Source organism: Rhincodon typus, chromosome 23 (assembly GCF_021869965.1).
Source record: "Rhincodon typus isolate 14 chromosome 23, sRhiTyp1.1, whole genome shotgun sequence".
In the NCBI taxonomy this organism is placed as follows: domain Eukaryota; kingdom Metazoa; phylum Chordata; class Chondrichthyes; order Orectolobiformes; family Rhincodontidae; genus Rhincodon; species Rhincodon typus.
The window spans coordinates 2,023,888-2,045,663 of record NC_063354.1 but is presented as its reverse complement, the minus strand read 5'-3'; the positions used below and the strand labels follow the sequence as shown (position 1 = coordinate 2,045,663).

Genomic DNA, 21,776 nt, shown 5'->3' with positions numbered 1-21,776 from the left:
AGGAGCAGGAAGGCTGATGTTTCGGGCCTAGACCCTTCTTCAGAACTAGGCCCGAAACGTCAGCCTTCCTGCTCCTCTGATGCTGCTTGGCCTGCTGTGTTCATTCAGCTCTACACCTTGTTATCTCAGATTTTCCAGCATCTGCAGTTCCTACTATCTCTAATCACAGATGTCATGCTTTTTAACTAATATTGACATAATATTTTGGCATTGCAATATATCAGGCAAAAATATTGATTTTAGCATGGTTAAACTAGAAACACTAACATTCTCTGTGAAAAAAAATCAGCATTCTGTGATAGGTAACATGGAGACAGCTGACAATGAAAAAGGCAATCTCAAGATATCCTACATGTATTTGGTAGATTCCCTCCACATGAAAGCCAATTAGTGTATTGAGAGCTCGGTGAATGATATACACGATATGGTCATCAGAATTCTTTTAAAGGTATAAATGAAAAGAGATCCCCATGTATCACAGATACGCTAGGCAGAAACTGACTATTATTGAAACATCACTTTTTACTCACATTGCGTCTAAAGTCAAGACAAAGACTATAATTTGGTTAGAGACAAAAAAACTGCAGATGCCAGAATCCAGGTAGACAAACAGGAGGCTGGAAGAACACAGCAAGCCAGGCAGCATCTGGAGGAAAGGAGCAATCAACGTTTATACCTGAAATTTCTTTCCTCCAGATGCTGCCTAGCTTGCTGATTTTTCCAGCCTCCTGTTTTTCTACAAAGGCTATAATGCCTGACTAATCTGTAGCAGCATTTATTCTCCCCATGCCTAATCTTCTAAGGCAATCGGCATATCTTCCATTTGCTTCTCAGTTGTTTATTCCATTTCTCTTTAAACATATCCATATCATTTGCTTCAACCACTCCATGTGGTGACGAGTTCCACACTTTTTCCGTACTCTAGTTAAAGAGCCTTCCTCTGATTTTTCTTTTGGGTTTATTAGTGACCACCATGCAGATCCCCTTGGGTTGGATTCCACGAAAGTAGAAACTTTTTTTTTGTATTTACATAAACTTTTCCAACACATCTGTATCTTTTACACAATATGGCAACCAGAACTGTCACAGCAGCTGTAGTAGAGGTGGAGATTTAGGGGGAGGAAGGTGTGCGGTGGGGGTGGTGAGGGGGAGTTGAGATCAGCCAATCTGATTGGCTGGACTCTCCAATGAAGTGGTCACAACACGAAGGCCCAATTGGATGTTCAGATGTTCAGGTAAGATGGGCAGGCAGGGGTTAAGCACCTTAGGAAGAGGAGTTGGGGGTAAGGGGGTGGTGGCGACATGTAGAGATGGGTCTTAGATCCTGCTAGGAGGAAGGAAAGTGCTATCTTCTCTGTGCTCCAGTTGTTCAAAGGGCACCCTCTAATGATTGTACCCCAACCTTATCCCCACCTCTTTAAAACTTTTAGAAAATCTTTCACCTACTTGTCCACACCAAACATATTATGGTGTGAGCAAAATAATGGGGTCAATTGATTCTTAATTATTAATTTATATATGGTGCATGGGCTATCAATTTTAGCACCTGCCCATCCAGCACAGTGGCTCAGTGGTCAGCACTGCTATCTCACAGCGCCAGGAGCCCAGGTTCGATTCCACCCACGGATGACTTGTCTGTGTGGAGTTTGCACATTCTCCCTGTGTCTGCGTGGGTTTCCTCCGGGTGCTCCAGTTTCCTCCCACAGTCCAAAGATGTGCAGGCTAGGTGGATTGGCCATGCTAAATTACCCATAGTGTTTGGGGATGTGTAGATAAGGTGGGTTATAGGGGGATGGGTCTGGGCGGGATGTCTGAGGCTCAGTGTGGACTTGTTGGGCCAAAGGGCCTGTTCCCACACTGTAGGGATTCTATGATCTATGATCCCTCAGTATTGAGGGCAACTTCGGGTTGGGTTGGGTTGGGTTGGTAGGGGATGCCCGGGCACCCCCAACTTGACTTCCTCACTAAAAAATGTCTGGGGGCAGGGTGTGCAAAATCCGGCCCATTAATCAGAAGCGCACTTTAATTAGACTCCAAGTAGCAATTATTGAGCTTAATTGTTATTTTGCTGACTTCTTAACAAAAGTATTCCAAAATTGCAAACTTGACAAACTGGTAAGTACCAGCTGTAGTGTGCAGATACTCTATCCAATGGGTAACATATTTTTATTTTGAAACTCAGCAAATGATGTTGGGTTTTTAAAATAAAATTTGGAATAAGCTGTACATATTATCCCAAGAGGGACTTGCTCAAAAAATGTGCTACAAATCTTTACACAGTGTTGAACCAGGGATGGCAATATGAAGCCTAATGTATATTCAGAAGCTGAGGAACATTGAACACAGTGAAACATTCCACACAACCTTGGGAACTAGAACAAAGCAGAAATCCATTCTGTTATATACGGTGTGCAAACAAATGGAAATTAATTAACAAAACATGAGAAGCACCTTCAATTCTGGCCTCTTGGATAAGCTTTCAGCAATAGCCTTTGCAGCTTCAACACCCACAGTGTTCCCTTCTAACCGCAGGGCATGAAGACAGGAAACCTCTGCAATCGCCTCTGTTATTTCCACAGCTAAAAAAAAAGGAAAAGAAAAAAAGGAAAGTAAGAGATCCATTCCCAAGTGTGCCCATGTTTGTGCTACTTCTGAGGGAGGGAGATGCTGCTTTCATACCAGTTCCAGAGAAAGCAGTTTAGATATTCAGTCTTCTGGTTGCATGTTTCAAAGAGTTATATAAGTTGCAGTTCACATCATGGACCATCTATTTTCAAGCCTGCAAACGGCAGGATAAAATGCAGCAGTGGACATGCACCCAAAAGTACAATTGTTAATCAACCTCCTGAGAGTAGAAAAACAGTGTTTGATCTGAGTGTATGAAGCATTGGACAGTGCAACACTTACCTTTCCTCCTACATACTGCACGATCCTGATCAATGTAGCTCTGGTTAGAATAATTTCAAATCTATTTAGAAACAACTGGATGGGCGAGAACAATTGACCTGGTGTGGGCTGAAAAATGTTTTTCATGTTAGAGCAATCTAATGCAGAGAAGGACTTGCACATTGTTTCCCAAAGACTAAGAAAAACCTAGTTCAGCTTCTTCCTGTTCTCTCCTGTTAATGGAGAATCAATGAGTAATGAGGAACCTCTTGGTCATAGTAATAGAGTTATAGAGATCTACTGCACAGAAAAATACCCTATAGCCCACTGCATCTGTGCCAGTCAAAAACAATCACCTAACTATTCTAATCCCATTTTGCAGCACTTGGCCTTGTATGCCTTGGCATCGCAAATGCACATTTTAGTATTTCTTAAGAGGAAAAGTTTCTCCCTGTCTACCCTATGTATACCCTATATTAATATATACATCTCAATCTCCTCTGCTCTAAGGAGAACAACTCCAGTCTGTCCAATCTCTCTTTATACCTGAAGCCCTCCTGCCCATACAACATCCTGGTTAATCTGCTCTGTACCCTCTCCAGTGCAATCACATCCCTCCCATAATGTGGACTCCAGAACTGCACCTGATATTCTAATTAAGGCTGTATACAATTCCAGCATAACCTCCCTGATCTTAAACTCTATGCCTCAACTAATAAAGGCATGTATATCATTTAGAGATAGTAGGAACTGCCGATGCTGGAGTCTGAGATAACAAGGTGTAGAGCTGAATGAACACAGCAGGCCAAGCAGCATCAGAGAAGCAGGAAAGCTGACGTTTTGGGTTGGGACCCTTCTTCATTTCTGAAGAAAGCTCCAGATCCGAAACGTCAGCTTTCCTGCTCCTCTGATGCTTGTCTGGCCTGCTGTGTTCATCCAGCTCTACACCTTATTATCTCATGTATATCATTTGCCTTCTTAACTACTTTATCCACCTGTCCTAACACCCTAGAGACCAGTGGACATACACAACAAGGTCCCTCTGATGTGCGCTGCTTCCCAGGGTCTGAATGTTTACCATGCATTCTCTTGCCTTGTTTGTCCTGCCCAAGTGCATCACCTCACATTTGGAGCAGAACTAAATGAGTGAATCAATGCTTTGAATTGTTTAGAAGCAAGAACATTACCTATCAGAATGATTACTGCAGAGAGTTGGTAATGAGTAACATTTATCCTCTTCTATTCATCATTTAGAATGCTGGTTGGTAACATGGAGAATCATTTACTTAACAAATTTAAACCCAGGGCCAGGCTCAGACAATTGATCTTATGTAAACCAGAACTACACAGAATCTACAACACAGAACAGGCCATTCAACCCTGTTTGCCCAGTATTTATTAGCTTCTTCCTCCAGTAATTGTCATCAAATCAGCCTGTCAGCGTATCCTTTTATTCCTTGAGTATTTTATTTGGCTTCCCTTTAAATGCATCAATATGCATGTGTAAACACACACACACACACACACACACACACACACATGTGCGTGCACACACTCTCACATGCATACTCACAGACATATACACAAACACTCTCTCACACATACACGGACATGCATACACACACACATACAAACACACACACTTGTGCCGAGTAGGAAAGAGGAGAGAATCTAACAGCTGCATGAAATATGGTGAAACATCAAGTTTCAAAGAAGGGGTTTAGGAGCAGATAAGACACTCAATAAAGCAACGGTGTTCAAGGAGGGAATTCTAGAGTACTGACATTTAATGTTATGTTAGTGATAAAGGGATGATGATGATAAACCTGAGTCAGAATAGCAGACAGTAGGTGCTAGGATTAAGGGTTGGAAAATGGTCCAGAGATCAAAAGCTTGTGGATCAAGACACCATTTCTGAAACTGATACATTAGCAGGCAGAAGGCTACTGAAGGATCGTAACGACAAGGGTTATAAACCTTCAAGAGTGTTGTGTACATGAGAGAGCTAGGAAGTCAGTGAAAGGAACAATATAAAGACAGAATTGAGTCTACATGTACATGGGTTACAATCTAGTTGGTTCAATACAAGTTAGGTCTGTTTGTAATAAGGAATACAGGCAGAGTGGGGCCAGTCTGAGCACAATACACAGTTATCCAGACTTTTCCATGACCCGACAGATGTTATTGCAGGGAATTGAGCATGAGAACCCTGACGAATCCCCATCATAGCAGACTCCAGAAGAATAGTTTCGGGAATTGAAGGTTCAGCTGAGCAATACCTCTACACCTGGAGCCTTCCGAAAGTCTCCGTTTAAAACTGGAAAATTTGGAGGGTTTTGATAAAATTAAGAAATAATTACTAAGGTGAAGTTAAACTATTAAATACCTAACTCCTCAGTAACTATTCAACTGACCCCATACTTACATCACACACTCCAACCAAACCTCTGCCAGACTTCTTACAGCCCCAGACCCTGACCAGACATCTCCTGGGACCTGTTACACCCTTCTCTATCTCTGCACCTAAACTCCATTTCCCCACCACTTAGGATGTTTCCCCCTTATGCCATTCTATATCCAAACCCCTTACCCTGTTGTCTGACCTTTGCCCTTCTTCCCATGCTCTGCATACAACCACTTTTCTTCTGCCACTGGACATGTTTCCCCTTCTGCCGTTCTGTATTCAACCATGCCTTACCCTGCTTTTCATCCAAACCCCTGACCCTGCTGTTGATTTAAACCCACATTCCCTCTACCTCCTGGACCCAATTTCTCCCATCCACCCCAACCTACTACAAACACTGCATCTTTAATTGGTCTCCTTGCCACCTTGAAACCCTAGCACCTTATCCACTTGCCATCCTACCTACCTGGCACTGTGCCCATTGACAGCTACTTACCTAGCACCCTTGCACCTTTCCCACTTATCATCCTACTTATCTAGCATCCTAACTACTACCCATCAGCACTGTACCCCTCCACTATCCTACCCACTACCCAACCAGCACCCTATTTGTCTAACACATTACCAGCAGGCATCTGATTCACCTGGCACTCTATCCAACTACCCTTCTGGCACGCTAGCCTCCTAGCACCTGAACATTACATTTATTTTGTGCACTTACTGTGATTCAGGATCTTCACAGTAACTTCAGAGTATGGCAACTGCCTGTGGTTTGCCTTCCCCTAACAGTTCTGCACGTGGACAGAATTGTCCTAATGGAAGTATGGCTCCATATTTCTGAAGAATCCCTGATTGGAATCTCTTCTTAGAAGTGCAGAGCCCCTCCTTTCACAGCAAAAAAGAGTCAGAGTGCATGACATCACCATTCCTTGGAAAATCCAGTCCATTGTGTGGGAAAGATAAGGGACAAACAGCATCATTTCAAACTGCACATGAATTTGAATGACACAAAAGTGACAGTGGTGTATCAAATATCCTCGTGTTCGGATTTGAACTGAGAAACCTACTGCCACTTTTTTTTTTGTGTTGCTACCATGATTTGTGGGTGAAATAACACATGTAATTAAAAGATTACAAGAAGTATTTAAAATCTAGTGTTTTCTTCAAAAATATCTGACTATTTGAGAAGGAAATATGCCTGAATTTATAGGCACTTTATAATGCAGTGTTTCTAACAATATGGTCTCAACAGAAGGGCCCACATGGGCTGCACTGTACATTCATGTTGAATGCCAACTACGCAGTTTAAATAGAGACTCAATTGAGGCAGTGACAGAATCCAGATTAAACCGTTTCATCAGTGAAACAGGCCATCACCCTGGGACAAAACACAAACAACTCAGCACAGTTTGAATGATGAAATGGTTGAATAATTAGCAATTAACTGGATCTCCAATAACTTTGATAAGCAAGGAGCTTACTCCTTGCAAAGGAATCAGCAGTTTCAGCTTACATTCGAACATTAAGCAGCATTAACCTGACAGCATGTAAAAAACACCTTAAGCTGTGGGTATCTAACCTGCAGGTTTCTAAACTCTAATAATCCAGCTTCAAAATCCCAGGCAATTCCATCCTAATGATGTTCATATTTCTCACACACTGGTTTGCTTTGCAGTTTTACACTATGCCTCACTACTGGTCAAATTATTCTTTTAAGTATTTGAAATTTGAAATCGTATCCCTGTAAGTAAGAACATGATGCTTTGTTAGTTTCACAGCTTGGGGTAAATGCAAATATTTTACTACAAGTGCAGATACAGCAGGCCAGCAGTTTGCCATGTGACAGTTGCACTCTTGAGTAGAAACAAGATGACCTGCAGTAAACCTAATATTAATATGTGTGATTCCAAGGTTACATCATGACATAGATCCTAGTCTTAAGCCCGTGTCATCTAGTTGATTGACCCGATTTAATTTATTGAAAACCCAAATGGGGGTTAACTATGTTTCTAATTGGTAAGTGTAAATTAAGCAATGGATAGTCAATACTCATTTCCACAGTATGTGCATGTGAACTTTAACCTTTTTATGTGTTTATTAGTCAAATGGCAAGATTAAGAGCAGAGTCAGTGTTTTCTAAAAGCTTTGCAGTGAACAAAGTAGTTCTGAAATGCAGTCATATTATAATGTAGGGAAGACACAATCAATTTCCATATGGCAAGCTCCCACAAATCGTAATAATATCCATTTGCTAATGTCTTTTAGAGATGCTGGTTGAGATTTAAATATTGTCCAGGGCACATATGAACCATATTACATTACATTTGTTGAATACAAATCAAACAATTTCCACTGAAAGTGAAGCTTGTGGTTAAAACAGTATTCCTGGCTACACTTCTGGCTAGTCAGCAATTTCCACTGAACAAGACTGCCTTAAATGATGAACACTGGTCATTCTATCACTAGACATCACATCTTAATCACTTGTTAAATATATTACGCCTGTGCTGTCTTTATAAAGCAATTAAGGGAGATGGAGAATGCATAATAACCAGTTTATCTGGCATGACTAATTGAATGACTGATAACTCGGAACACAAGTGAACCTATGGAAGAAATAAAATTTGACGCAGCCTAGAAGCTACAGAAATCTTTGTGTTGAGAATTACCACTGGATCGAGTAACTGTAGGGTTAAATATTGAATACAATAATGGCCCTGAAATTGCTGAAATTATTTTGTTCATTTATCTGACATTTATCTGTCAAGAGACTGTAGGTGTTGCAGGGGATATATATCAAAATGAAACTTGGAATGAGAGATTTCAGTCCTCAGTGAAACTGGAGAAGCTGGGCTTGTTCTCCTTATGCAGAGAAGGCTAAGAGGAAATTTAATAGAGATGCTGAAAATTGTGAATAGTTTTTGAGCAAAGTTTCCAGCAGCATAACCGTTGATGACCAGAATACAAGGATTTAGGGTCACTAGAAGAGAATCAGAGGGAACATTTTTATTCTACAAGTTGTTATAATCTGGAATCCACGGTCTGAAAAGGCAGTGAAAACGGGTTCATTCATAACTTTCAAAGGGAACTGAATAAACACTGGAAGGGAATGAAAAATCTACAAAGTAATAGGGATAAACATTAATTAGGCAGCTCAAGCAAAGAGTTAGCATAGGCATGATGACCTCTATCAGGACTGTGTGATACTGTGAACTTAGAGAAAGTCAGAGACAAAACCATTTCACAGCACCTTCAGCAATTGATATGGAAATACCGTATACTTCCGCTGTCACAGGCAATCACCTGTGCTCATAGAAATAGGCTGAAACTGTGGTTGCTGGTTTGAAGGAGCACAAAATGTAATGCGTCTTCTTTGTAAGATGCACTGTTTCTCTCAGTTATATAAATGATTTGGATGTGAATATAGGAGGTATGGTTAGTAAGTTTGCAGGTGACACCAAAATTGGAGGTGTAGTGGACAGCGAAGAAGGTTACCTCAGAGTACAACGGGACCTTGATCGGATGGGGCATTGGGCTGAGGAGTGGCAGATGGAGTTTAGTTGAGATAAATGTGAGGTGCTGCATTTTGGAACGGCAAATCAGGGCAGGACTTATACACTTAATGGTAAGGTCCTGGGAAGTATTGCTGAACAAAGAGACCTTGTAGGGCAGGTTCATATTTCCGTGAAAGTGGAGTCGCAGGTAGACAGGGCGGTGAAGAAGGTGTTTGGTACGCTTGCCTTTATTGGTCAGTGCATTGAGTATAGGAATTAGGAGGTCATGTTGTGGCTGTACAGGACATTGGTTAGGCCACTTTTGGAGTATTGCGTGCAATTCTGGTCTCCCTCCTGTAGGAAGAATGTCGTGAAACTAGAAAGGGTTCAGAAAAGATTTACAAGGATGTTTTCAGGTTTGGAGGGTTTGAGTTATAGGGAGAGGCTGAACAGCCTGGGGCGATTTTCCCTGGAGTGTCAGAAGCTGAGGGGTGACCTAACAGAGGTTTATAAAATCATGAGGGTCATAGATAGGGTAAATAGACAAGGTCCTTTCCCTGGGGTGGGTGAGTCCAAAACTAGAGGCCATAGGTTTAAGGTGGGAGGGGAAAGGTATAAAAGGGACCTAAGGGGCAACTTTTTCACGCAGAGGGTGGTGCATGTATGGAATGAGCTGCCAGAGGAAGTGGTGGAGGCTGGTACAATTACAACATTTAAAAGGCATCTGTATGGGTAAATGAATAGGAAAGGTTTATAAGGATATGGGCCAAATGCTGGCAAATGGGACTAGATTTATACAGGATATCTGGCATGGATGATTTGAACCGAAGAGTCTGTTTCCGTGCTGTATATCTCTACGATTCTATGGCTAAGTTCTAGTTCCAACCTGGCTGACTATTTGAGTTGAAAAGCATTCTGGAAGGTCTGCAGCCATCTGATGTGATAATCCTAGCCTCTGGAGATGCTGCTTTTCTAAGAGGTCAGGGAAGTGGAACTGCTGCCTGTATACACACACAGCATTGTCCAGCTGCAGATCCCAGCATTTCCTGCTGTAAATGGTAATTGGGTTCCACATACAAGGTCTAAAGCAACCATTGCAGCCACGCATTCTGAAGCTTTCTTTTGAGAACACCTCCAAATTTTTACATCTGTCACTCCAACAATCCTCAGCAAACCACTTCCCAGAAGAAAGAAGAACAGCAGTTGGAAGTGATGAGTCTTTCTTCACATCAAGACACCTTGGCTGTTAGTAGCCCTGTGACATATACCTGTGACTTGTAGCTAAACGTTTTACTGCCATTTGTCCAGATCCTGTAAACCTGTGCGGGGGACGTGTGAATTTAAAATTGCAGTCAGAACTTGCAGGAAGTACCCTCATTAACATGCCAGAATGATAATGAACCTACATGTCACTGGGGTGAAGATTCCTCCCATAGCCCCACAGCAAATACAGCACTCCACTACTCTGGATCCTGCATCAAATTCCTTTCAATAATTTTTAACTGCAAAAACGAAAAAAAATGCTCAGTTTATAAAAATCTAATTTATGACTGACTCGAGTTTCATGGCAGAAGGAGCAATGGACAACAGCAGAAGAGAAATTAAGCTACAAAAAGATTGTTGTCAATGAACCTGAAAACATTTTGAGGTACACCAACACTTTGTGATTCTGCAATATCAAAAGCAGAAGTATGATTAATTCACATTCTATGACCAAAACATTCCTTGTGCATCTCCACTAAACACTCTAGAGAAACAAAAACAATGTTTGACATTATTGCAAAATGTAAAAAAAATTACTCTAACTGAAAGTTCTGCTGTGACCCCAAGAACAACCAATTCCCAGCTCAAGATATGTGAATTACCATCAGCCAGTGATGTCTGTGCTGTGATTACACCAGGGACCATGTCTGTGCCTCTCCCAAATCCTGGTTATATTACTGCGATTGGCAGACAATAACTCTCTGATTGATAATACGCACATTTCCGAACAACAACGATTTTCTCTTAAATAGAAGCAGATGAGCTCCTGATCGCTCAGAAACTCCAAATCTAACATTGACACTAAAGTCAGAGGAGACTGATTTTGTTTTATTTCACAACAGAACTCAATTTAAGACTGAATATGTTCCAACAGAAATGGTAACATTTTTATACGACTCACATTCTTAAATGTGTTCTGATTATCATTTCACAGTAGAGATTACACTGGAGCTTTTAATGCTGGTGTTGCTACGTAACAAGCAACATTACACAGTGTCTGAAGCGGACAACAAGCTAAAAAAAGGAGGAACCAGAAAATTTAGCTTTAATAAACTTGCTTAGACACATTATGACACAGTTCTTTGGCAGGTGGGGTGCGAACAGGACCGAGCTGCACCACTAGGACACAAGATCCTCAGATGAAAACCAGAATAAAAACTCAATATTTCCAATATTAACAAGGCACTGTGGCTAGTTTTAGCTGTTAAATTGCAAATCACTTATTCATTATACACCAATGCTTTGCTGTTCCTGTAACGTCTTCTGGATCTACAGCTGTCTGTGAGCTCTGTCCTCCTCCAATTGTGGATTCTCTTACATATTCTACATCATTGGCAATTGTGCATTTAGCTAACTAGAGTGAACCATTTGTAATCTAATATCAGCCTGGATTGCTGCACTAAAGTCTTGGAGAGGGACTTGAACGCACCACAGTCTAACTCAGAGGCAAGTGTTATGCCAACTGAACCATGCTGAGACGCAAAAGTGAGACAACGCCGTAAATAAAATGCTAGCATTTACATTCAAACTTAAAGCCAGGCAAGAAAGAAAAGAGGTGGCATCTATCCATAGTCCAAGTTTTGGAGCCATATAGAAGAGTTGGAAGGATAACTGCCTTACACACAAGGCTCTGTACTAGGTGTTAGACAGTTATGCACTCACAAATGCAGGGCCAGTGCATTGTCAAGCATTCACACAGATGAACACAATCATGCCCTAACACAAACACATACATCAAGGTCCTGATCTCAGCCAGAGATTGGACACAAAAGTGGCTTAACAACAGGAGACAGAGAGTGATGGTGGAGGGTTGTTTTGTTCAGAGTGGAGACCTATGGCCACCGGTGTTCCACAGGGATTGCTACAGGATCCACTTTTGTTTGTCATTTATATAAATGATTTAGATGAGAATATAGAAAGCATGGTTAGTAAGTTTGTGGATGACACCAAGATTGGTGGTATAGTGGACAGTTAAAAATATTATCTAAGATTACAAAGAGATCTTGATCAATTGGGTCAATGGGCTAAAGAGCGGCAAACGTAGTTTAATTTGGATTAATGTGAGGTATTACATTTTGGCAAAAAGAAAAGACAAGACTTATACAATTAAAAGTAGGCCTTGGGCAGTGTTGTAGAACAGAGACCTAGGGGCTCAGCTCCATAATTCTTTGAAGTTTGCATCACATACAGATAAGGTGGAAAAGAAGGCATTTAGCACGTTTGCCTTCATTACTCAGACTCTTGAGGATAGGAGTTGGGGCGTTATGTTGAGGTTGTACAAGACGTTGATGAGGTCTCTTCTGGAGTACTGTGTATAGTACTGGTCACCCTGTTATAAGAAGGATATAATTAAGCTGGAGAGTGTTTAGAAGAGATTTACCAGGATGTTGCCAGGAAAGGATGGTTTGAATTATAAGGAGAGGCTGGACAGGCTGGGGCTTTTTTCACTGGAGTGTGGGAGGTTGAGAGGCGACCTGACAGAAGGTTATAAAATAATGAAGGGTATAGATAGAGTTAATGGTAGTTGTCTTTTCCCTAGGGTGGGGGATTTCAAGACAAGGGGGCATATTTTTAAGGTGAGAGGAGAAAGATTTAAGAAAAGACATGAGAGGCAATTATTTTACACAGAGGTTTCATGTGTGGAATGAACTTCCTGAGGAAATAGTGAATGCGGCTACAGTTGTAACACTTAAAAGTCATTGAGATAAGTATGTGAATAGGAAATGTTTGGAGGGATATGAGCCAGGTGCAAGCAGGTGGGACTAGTTTCGTTTGGATTATGGTCGGCATGGCCTGGCTGGACCAAAGGGTCTGTTTCCGTGCTGCATTGCTTTAAGACTCTATAAAACTCAACTGTTTTGGGAGAGACTGAGTGGGTAAGTGGTGGGACAAAGGCTTGACAGGGAAGTCCAAATTGACCTGTAGTGATGTCGAGAACGCTGCCTGGGTTCTTTAACAGCCACTTGAAAATCATTGTACTTTTTCAGAAAAATGTTGCTTGTCATGTAAAGGCTGAAGTAGGTTAAATGAAAGGGCGTAGTTCTATTCACATATGTTGCAAAGTTGGTATAGTACTTGTGGATTGGAAGGCAGGATGATAGGATTTGATGTTTGTAAAATGATAATGGGGGAAGAGTGCATGGTCCCTTTAAAAAGATGATTTTTTTTAGGCTTTCGGAAGTTAAAAAAAAATCTCTGCAGGCAACAGCAGATGCACAGAGAGGCTACACTGCAAAGCTTCATTTTTACCAAGACAACAGGCGTTTTGAATTTAGCCAATTAATTTAAACCAGGCCCTAAATGCCAAAACCCAATTAAATTTAAATCTGACGGTTTTGACAACCTAGGACCAATCCTATTGTAAGAAATTGATAGGTCATCAAGGATATTAAAGAACAGGGCATTCTAAAATCAGTGTTAGAGCAACTGCCATCTGTTAAGAGAACAGCTCTCAACAGCCAATAGATCCAGAGAAAGAGAAAGTCACTGGCTCTCACAAAAATCTCTAAGCTCTCAGAGTAAGCACCATCTAAATAAAGGTACTACAGCACTCTTAGCTAATATTCCTGGCACAAGAATTAGATGGAGAAGAGTATTCCTGACAGAGGAATTCAACGGAGAAAGGTATTCCTGACTGGAAAACAGCGGAGAAGGCAAAGAACATTCTGGAAGACATATCTAGTTGTAATTTCAAGAGATTAAGTTTTAATTTTTTTTATTACTTTGGTTTATATAAATGGGACTTGTATTTATTGGAACAGCATACCATTAGAATTTTGTTTTATTTGGGAATAGTTAGTAGTTAAGGGGGAATTGTTTGGTTTGTCAGCAGTTCTGCTAATTTGTTTATTGTTGGAGTTAGATAATAAGATTGTTACTTGTTGATTATAAAGTGAGTACTGGGGATTTCTCTCATTTAACCACTCCTTTGTAACAGATTGGAGCATGAGAGGCAGGTTACACCACCTTTCACACTTCCTTTAACCAAGTACGAGGTAAATTGAGCTTCTCTGGGTGTTTTGCTTTTAGTTATCAGAGTGGGATCAACCTCTGCTTCATAACATATAGAATTGTGGACCTGTATAATTGGCTCTTATAGTGTGCATTGAACGAATATTTGCTGAATTCACTCAAATGTGAATCGGACCTGTTTCTGGCAGGAACAGAGATCACGCTCTACAAGAGGGTGGTATTATGTCATAGTAATCAGGGCGAGCATGACTTGGAATAAAAACAGAAATTGCTGGAGAGCTGTTCTCTTAACAGATGGCAGTTGCTCTAACACTGATTTTAGAATGCCCTGTTCTTTAATATCCTTGATGACCTATCAATTTCTTACAATAGGATTAGTCCTAGGTTGTCAAAACCGTCAGATTTAAATTTAATTGGGTTTTGGCATCTAGGGCCTGGTTTAAATTAGTTGGCTAAATTCAAAACGCCTGTTGTCTTGGTAATTGTCTAAGGGTGTCAAAGTGGAGTTCTTCCACTTTGGTGCAAGCTTCCAATCCAATCTGATGGAGTGTGGATTACACTGGACTGCCTAAATTGGTCAATTAGACTTTTCCTGTCCATCATTTTTCATATAATCATAAATCTCACCTTCAACCACCTCACAAAGGGATATGGTTCCAAGAGCAATAGTCACCCTTTCGTCCCTCTAATATTCAAATAAAGTAACTATTCTTTAAGGTGTATGTGGCCTGGCTGGTCAGACCACCAAATTGAGTGGGGTATAAGACAGCTCCAGATTCTGTTCTCCAATCCTTTAACCAACTGAGTAACTCTGCCAGGGTAGTCCAAGTAATTGCTTTGGGCCTAACAGCACAAACAGCCTCTAGATCAGTATAACGTGTTCCATTCCTCATCTCAAATTCCTCAACAAAAAGACCATGAAAAAGACAATGAAAAACCAGATTTTTTTTAAGGTTGACTTACTCCTTTAATGGTAACTTTCTTTTCCACATAGAATACACAGCACAAAAACAGGGTAAAGATCCCAATCCATTCACGCTAATGTTTATTCTACACACATCTTTTCTCACCTTTCATCTATCTCTTCTCAACCTTTCAACACTTTTCGATTCCTTTTATACTCATGTTGTCATCTAGTTTCTTTGTGTAAATATCTAAATTATCACCTTAGCCACAATGTATCCACTCTCACTGAGACATTTCTCCTTAATTCCCAATTGGATTGATTAGTAAGAACCTAGGATTAGGTTTGGATTCTCCCACAAGAGGAAACAAACTCCCTACATTTACCCTGCCCAATCTATTCATCACTTTATAAACATCACTTAGATCACATCCAAATCTTCTCTTTTCTCTAATGGAAAGGATTGCAAATAACTTGGGTAATGATGCATTGTCCTCAGTCAGTGGTCACTAGAATTATCACAAATGTGGCAGGAACAGAAAAAAAAGGTCTGGCCAAATACTAATAATGGTGCTTCCGTGCACAATTTTCCAAAAAGGAGACAGCTTTTGATAGATCTTGGCTTCCAGTTTCATTTTTCTCTCTCCCACAACAAACCTTGACCTTTCAACAATTTTTACAAAATCAATAGGGTCGGCTTTTAGCCAAACACAAACTGCGATTTCATCACAAAACTTCACTGTCAAAGGGATTCCAGTCAGTGAAATATTAGGAACCAGAAGCTCTTCTGAATCAATAAAGTTTGAAGACACATCACTGCAGATCTCAAGTCACAGGCATATTTGCTTTCAAAACTTGTTGGTGTCTCACATTTTACAATGGAAAAGTTAACTTTTCTTTGAGAGGTCTCAATATCTATTCCTCACTAGCCCCTTCATGCCATTGTGTAATATAGTGGGTTATAGAAGTTGCTCTTTAAATAAGCTTTAAAAGGTTTGTTCAAGTTCTGCAGGGTATCTCAGCCACCTAGGGGATATTTTGGAAAAGAATGCATATCAACTTTTGAGACAACTGATCTTGTCTCTTTCCAGCTAACCAATGATGAAACAACACTCTTATACACAATGGAATCAGGCTGTTGGTGGGCAAGTATCCAGTACGATTAGTTTGTGTAAACCTCAAAGGACAGATGAGATAGAACACAGCCAGAATGATCAATTTCTTAAGAACACATTTTGGACCAGGTGGCCATTAGAATTTTGTCAGTTAGTAAGCTGACATCTGCAATTAAAGAATATTACAATCCGAAAAGCAAAATGTGCTTGACATCTTTTACTATCACTGCCTGCAGAATTTTGGCCATACACCAGAGTTGTCAAATCCTTATTTCAGTTTTGAAGAAGACTTGACTTGCGATTTATGACAACATCCCAGTCTGAGAAATACTAACAAGAGTCTTTCACTCATCAATAATTAAACCCAAAACATTTCCTTTTTTGATCATTACTAATGGGCACCCTTTTGTTCTACTTATGTTTAGCTTCCAACATGCATTACTAAACCTCTATCTAAATTAAAATCAATTTAACATTTCTTAGCCCATCTGATTAATTGTTTCAGGCCTTGGTTGCATATTCAGACCTGCTTCCAAACCGTTCCATCACTGCTAATGGACTCACCTTTGTTATAATATGATTCTCTTCCAAATTGTATTACATATACTCATCTATATTAAAATCCATCCAACATTCTTAGTGCAGCTATTTAATGGCTCCAGTCTTTGAATGGTGTCTCTTTTGCCTGCATCACCTACTTTCATAAAATCAGCACAGTTTACAGTGCTACAAATAATGTTCTCAAAATGGAGAGCAGCAAGAGGTCTGGAGTATGCCTCTGCAGAATTTCACAAATCATGGGTGCCCAAACTGAATATTTTCCATTTGTCACCAGCTTTTGATTCCTATTTTCAATCTATTTCCTAGCCCAGGTGGCATAATTCCCGTTAATGGCACACGTTTTACTCTACAATTGAAGTCCTACCTCTGGAATGTTATCAAATACTTTCTACAAAAAACATTCAAGCAAATTACATTAACCAGATAGCAAGGCATGAACTATTACTTCTAAATCAATGCCAATTGCTCCTTTAGGCCTCTATGCTCTTTAAATTAAAATTGGCAGCATACCCTAATGCCTTCAGGCACATTACCTATTACATGCTCAGCTAACTGGTCTATAATTCCCAAGTTTGCTCTTCTTTCAGGCATCAGGATAACAGCTGCTATTCTGAAGTCCTCAACACCTGTACCAGCACTCCCTCTTAGATCTCTCTCTGTTCAAGAGAGATACTAAACAAAGTGAGCGAGCCAGAGTTTTTTACCTTGGGTTTGTGTCTGCGGGGAATATTTCAGATGTACTTGGATTTTTAGGCACCTAATAATCATGGCCTTCACAGAATCCTGGCAAGAAGTGATGACACCTTCTCCATAAATGCAGCCTCCCACCTTTCGATGCCTTCTACTTCTTGCTCCACCGCAACACTCACAACGGCAGTATGGCCCTCATCATCAAACTACATTTTGGCAACACCTCTATTGCTCCAACATTTGCTCCTTCTTTTACCCTTCCCACTTTATTCTCTGTCACCCATCCCAACCATATACAATGAAAAAAATCACTCACTGAGATATCTTTGAAATTTTCCTTCCTTCAGGCACTCCAAGAAATGCTTTCTCATGCTCAGTCATTTCAATGGTCACCTCATCATGTTAGTTCTCATCTGCATTTAGTGCCCACACATCCTAAACGTCTCCAAAATAGTTTGAAATTCTACTTAATTAACATAGATTGCCCATCATTCTACGTCCTGACAGGCACACAGAACATCTTTGTATGTGTTTTGGCTACCACGGTCAGAAAGAGTTATAATAGGGGCAGGTGGCAGGACAAGGAGGACAGTGAATCCTGGAAAGTTTAGCAATACATTCATGGTGTTACATTACTAGTTATCCATTTATCAAAGCAGGAAGCCGCCTGTCTTCCACAATTGTTTATTCACATTTCATAGATCAGTACAAAGTCTACTCTGCTCTCTCCCCTTCCTAACCAACGTTAGTCACTGGAGAAAACTGGACTTTTTCTTAAATAAGCCATCAGTCACTAAGTCAACCATGTCACCAATGGAAAATCAGCCCTTTTTAAAACATTTAAAACAGTTCCATTTATTAATCATCAACGACAGCCACAGATAATGACAATTGATTCTTGCTCCATTGAGCCTCAGCTGCTCTCCATTATCTATGGAACATTTCCTGGCTAATTCTGGTGGCACAGTGGCTCAGTGGTTAGCACTACCGCCTCAGAGATCCATGATTGATTCCAGCCTTGGGTGACTGTCTGTGTAGAATTTAGTGTTTCTGTAGTTCAGTGGTGATCGCATTCGCCTCACACGCGAAAGGTTTGTAACTGGGCAGGATCAAGAGACCCAGGTTCAAGTCCTAGCTGTTCCAGAGGTGTGTAATAACATTTCTGAACTGGTTGATTTTAAAAATGAGATAAATTTTTTAAAATGTTCCTGGCTAAATCTTTACAGACTCTTGTGGTGCAGTTGAAGTGTCCCTACCCCTGGACTGAGAGACCTAGGTTTAAGTACCTCCTGCTTCAGAGGTGTGTAAAAACATCTCTAAGCAGATTGACTTGAAATTATCTTCCGGGTTAATTCCTAAAAGGATGATCATTTATAACATTGTCAGCCAGAACTTCTACTGAGTTTTCAAATCAGGTCAAGGTAAAGTTTACAATATCCCTGTACCACAGCAGCCATGAAACAGTAGAAAGGAAAATTGATGTACGGTTGTGTAGTTCACATGGTGTTATGAAGTTGCGTACAGTATTCATGAATTGGAAGGCAGGAAGTTAGAATGGTTGGTAAAAGTGATAATGGGGATAAAAGGGTCCCTTTAAGAGATCGTGCTTTGTCTGTGCTTGGAAGTTTACAAGTACTGTGGGTTGACAAGTTTACAAATGGGCTCCCACTTCCTACCTACCAGCCTCATCCTCACCTCCTTGACGTATATGTCTTCTTCCTACCCACCTGCCCCTCCCTCCCAACTGACCAACCTCCATCCCAACTCCCTACCTACACTCACCTTTACTGGCTCCATCCCCGCCTCCTTGACCTGTCCGTCTTCTCTCCACCTATCTGCTCCTTTATCCACCCTCCATCATCGCCTCCCACTCTCTCTATTTATTTCAGAGTCCCCTTCCCCTCCCCCATTTCTGAAGAAGGGTCCAGACCCAAAATGTCAGCTTTCCTGCCCTTCTGATGCTGCCTGGCCCGCTGTGTTCATCCAGCTCTATACCTTGTTATCTCAGACTCCAGCATCGGCAGTTCTTACTGTCTCTTATATAAGTGGGACTTGCGTTTAGTTGAACCACGTTCCAGTAGAATTTAGTTCAGTTAGCAGTCGGGGGTGGGGGGGGGGAATCCTTTGGTTTGTTGGTAATTCTGTGAATTTGTTCATTGTCCGGGTTAAATAAATAAATTGCTTCTTGTTATTTAGAAAGTAAATTAGGGAGTTTCTTTTAACCATTCTTTTAACAGATTACGTTGGGAGGAGCGAGCTTCTCTGGTGTTTCAGGGGTAATTATTAGAAGGGAACCTCTACTCCCATCATAACAGACTGGGGGCTGATGTGTTGGTTTAATTATCAGAAGGGTTCAACCAATTCATCCTCTGTAACACATGATGAACACAGATTTTAGCAATGCATTTTACAAGATCTCATATAGTAGACTGCTTAAAACAAAAAAAAACGCATGGGATCTAAGGCAATGAAGCAAGCTGGATATAAACTAACTCAGTGATAGGAAACAAATGACATACGTTGCGAGGTGACTGTGCGTTTCTAGTTGGGTTCTGCAGGGCTCGGTACTAGTCTCATGTTTTTTGAGATATATATTAATTATTTGGAATTAAATGTGGAGGTATGATAAAGAAGTTTTCAGACAACAGAAAAATTGATAGTTGATAGCCATGAGGAAAGCTGTAAACTTCAGGAAGATATCAATGGACTAGTTAGGTGGACAAAAAAGGTGCAAATGGAATGCATCTGAGGTGCAACAAGACAAAGGAATAAACAATAAATGGAAGAAAATGAGCAATGTCAAGGAAAGACAGGTTGCTAAGATGTTTAAGAGTGCATTTGGAATACCTTCCTTTGTTGGCCAAATATGGAAAGCGGGGTTTATATACAGCACTATTTAGGCACATCTTGAGGCAGCCTACCATGACATCTTAGTATCCCTATAGTGTGGAAACAGGCCCTTTGGGCCAACAAGTCCAAACCGACCCTCACAGCATCCCACCCAGAATCATCCTCCTATAACCCACCTAATCTACACATCCCTAAACACGATGGGGCAATTTCCCATGGCCAATCCACCTAACCTGCAAATCGTTGGACTGTGGGGGGAAACCGGAGCACCCGGAGGAAATCCACGCAGACACGGGCAGAATGTGCAAACTCCACACAGACAGTTGCCTGAGGCTGGAATTGAACCCGGGCCCTTGGCGCTGTGAGGCAGCAGTGCTCAGTGATAAGTTGTGTAACCAGTCATACAACAATAATTACATAAAGGTAACTCGCAGGCTTATGTCAACAGACAGGAGCAATGGCAAGCACTTTTTTTTTAGCATGCAGGCAATTCTTTTAAAATATTTAAAAGGGAGCAAATTTCGATGCTTTGACAGCTTGACAGCTCCCTTGACAGTTCCAGTGAGTTTATTCACCTTTTACACATGCTCATGTCTACATTTAACAAACCCAGAGTTCACCCAACCTCACATGACCTCTTCCAAATGTGTTCCAGGACCATAACCAAAAGGATACCTTAACTGCAGTAGAACTCTGGTAAGTTTTGTCCTTTTCCTGATAGGTCAAAAGTGTAAAAGTTGAGTTTTGGCCATCCCACAAAAATGAGATGTGATTGAAGGCAGCTACATTTTAATGTGTGCAGTTGCCTCTCTGAACCACATATTTGCAAATACAGCCCATCACCAAAAACAACGGGGACCAGTTTCAGGAGTGCACCATTTGGTCTGAGCCATCAATCCTCTCTATCTGTACATGATTTCAAGCCTCACTTCACATACGGCACTATAAAACAGACAATGTATTTCAATCAATGTTATAAATGCTATCTTATTGCTGATACCTTCAGATTAGCTCAATTAGAGTTGTTGTTTTAAAGCTGCATAGCCACCCAGCTAGAAACTATACCAAGATGTTGTTTAATATGTTGTATTAGAGCAGCCTTTGGATGAAAGTTGCTTCCACTTGTTAGGCAAATCAGAAGTAGGGATCATAAATGTCAGTTGATCACTAATGCTCAGCATGTCAGGCAGCATTCATAGGAGGGTAACCACATTAATATACCATGTTACAATGCACAACTCGACACCTCTCTGATAATTAAAATTTAAACTCCCAGAGAAGCTCCCCTCACCTCGTAATCTGTTACAGGAAATGTGAAAAGTGATGTAACCTGCCTCTCACCACCCAATCTGTTATAAAGGAGAGGTAAGATAAAACGAACTCCTGATACTCAATCTACAATCGATTAGCAACAATTTACTTATCTAACTCGAACAGTGAACAAATTACAGAACTACTAACAAACCAAACAATTCCCCCTTAACTACTAAATATTCCTGAATAAAACAAAATTCTAATGGTATGCTGTTCAAATAAATAAAAATCCCACTCATATAAACCAAATTAATTAAAAACATTAAAACTTAATCTCTCGAAATTACTGAGACAACAAGGTGCAGAGCTGGATGAACACAGCA

The 21,776-nt window shown here is 40.7% G+C and overlaps 1 protein-coding gene across 1 annotated transcript in view; it reads right to left on the bottom strand.

The window, feature by feature from the left end:
• The window catches only part of LOC125485893 (ran GTPase-activating protein 1-like), a 386,685-nt gene that overhangs the window by 270,378 nt on the left and 94,531 nt on the right, over positions 1-21,776 (bottom strand). Inside the window, exon 2 of the mRNA XM_048611074.1 lies at positions 2,452-2,579. Coding sequence (XP_048467031.1) covers positions 2,452-2,579 — 128 coding nt within the window. The remainder of the gene's footprint in view (positions 1-2,451; positions 2,580-21,776) is intronic.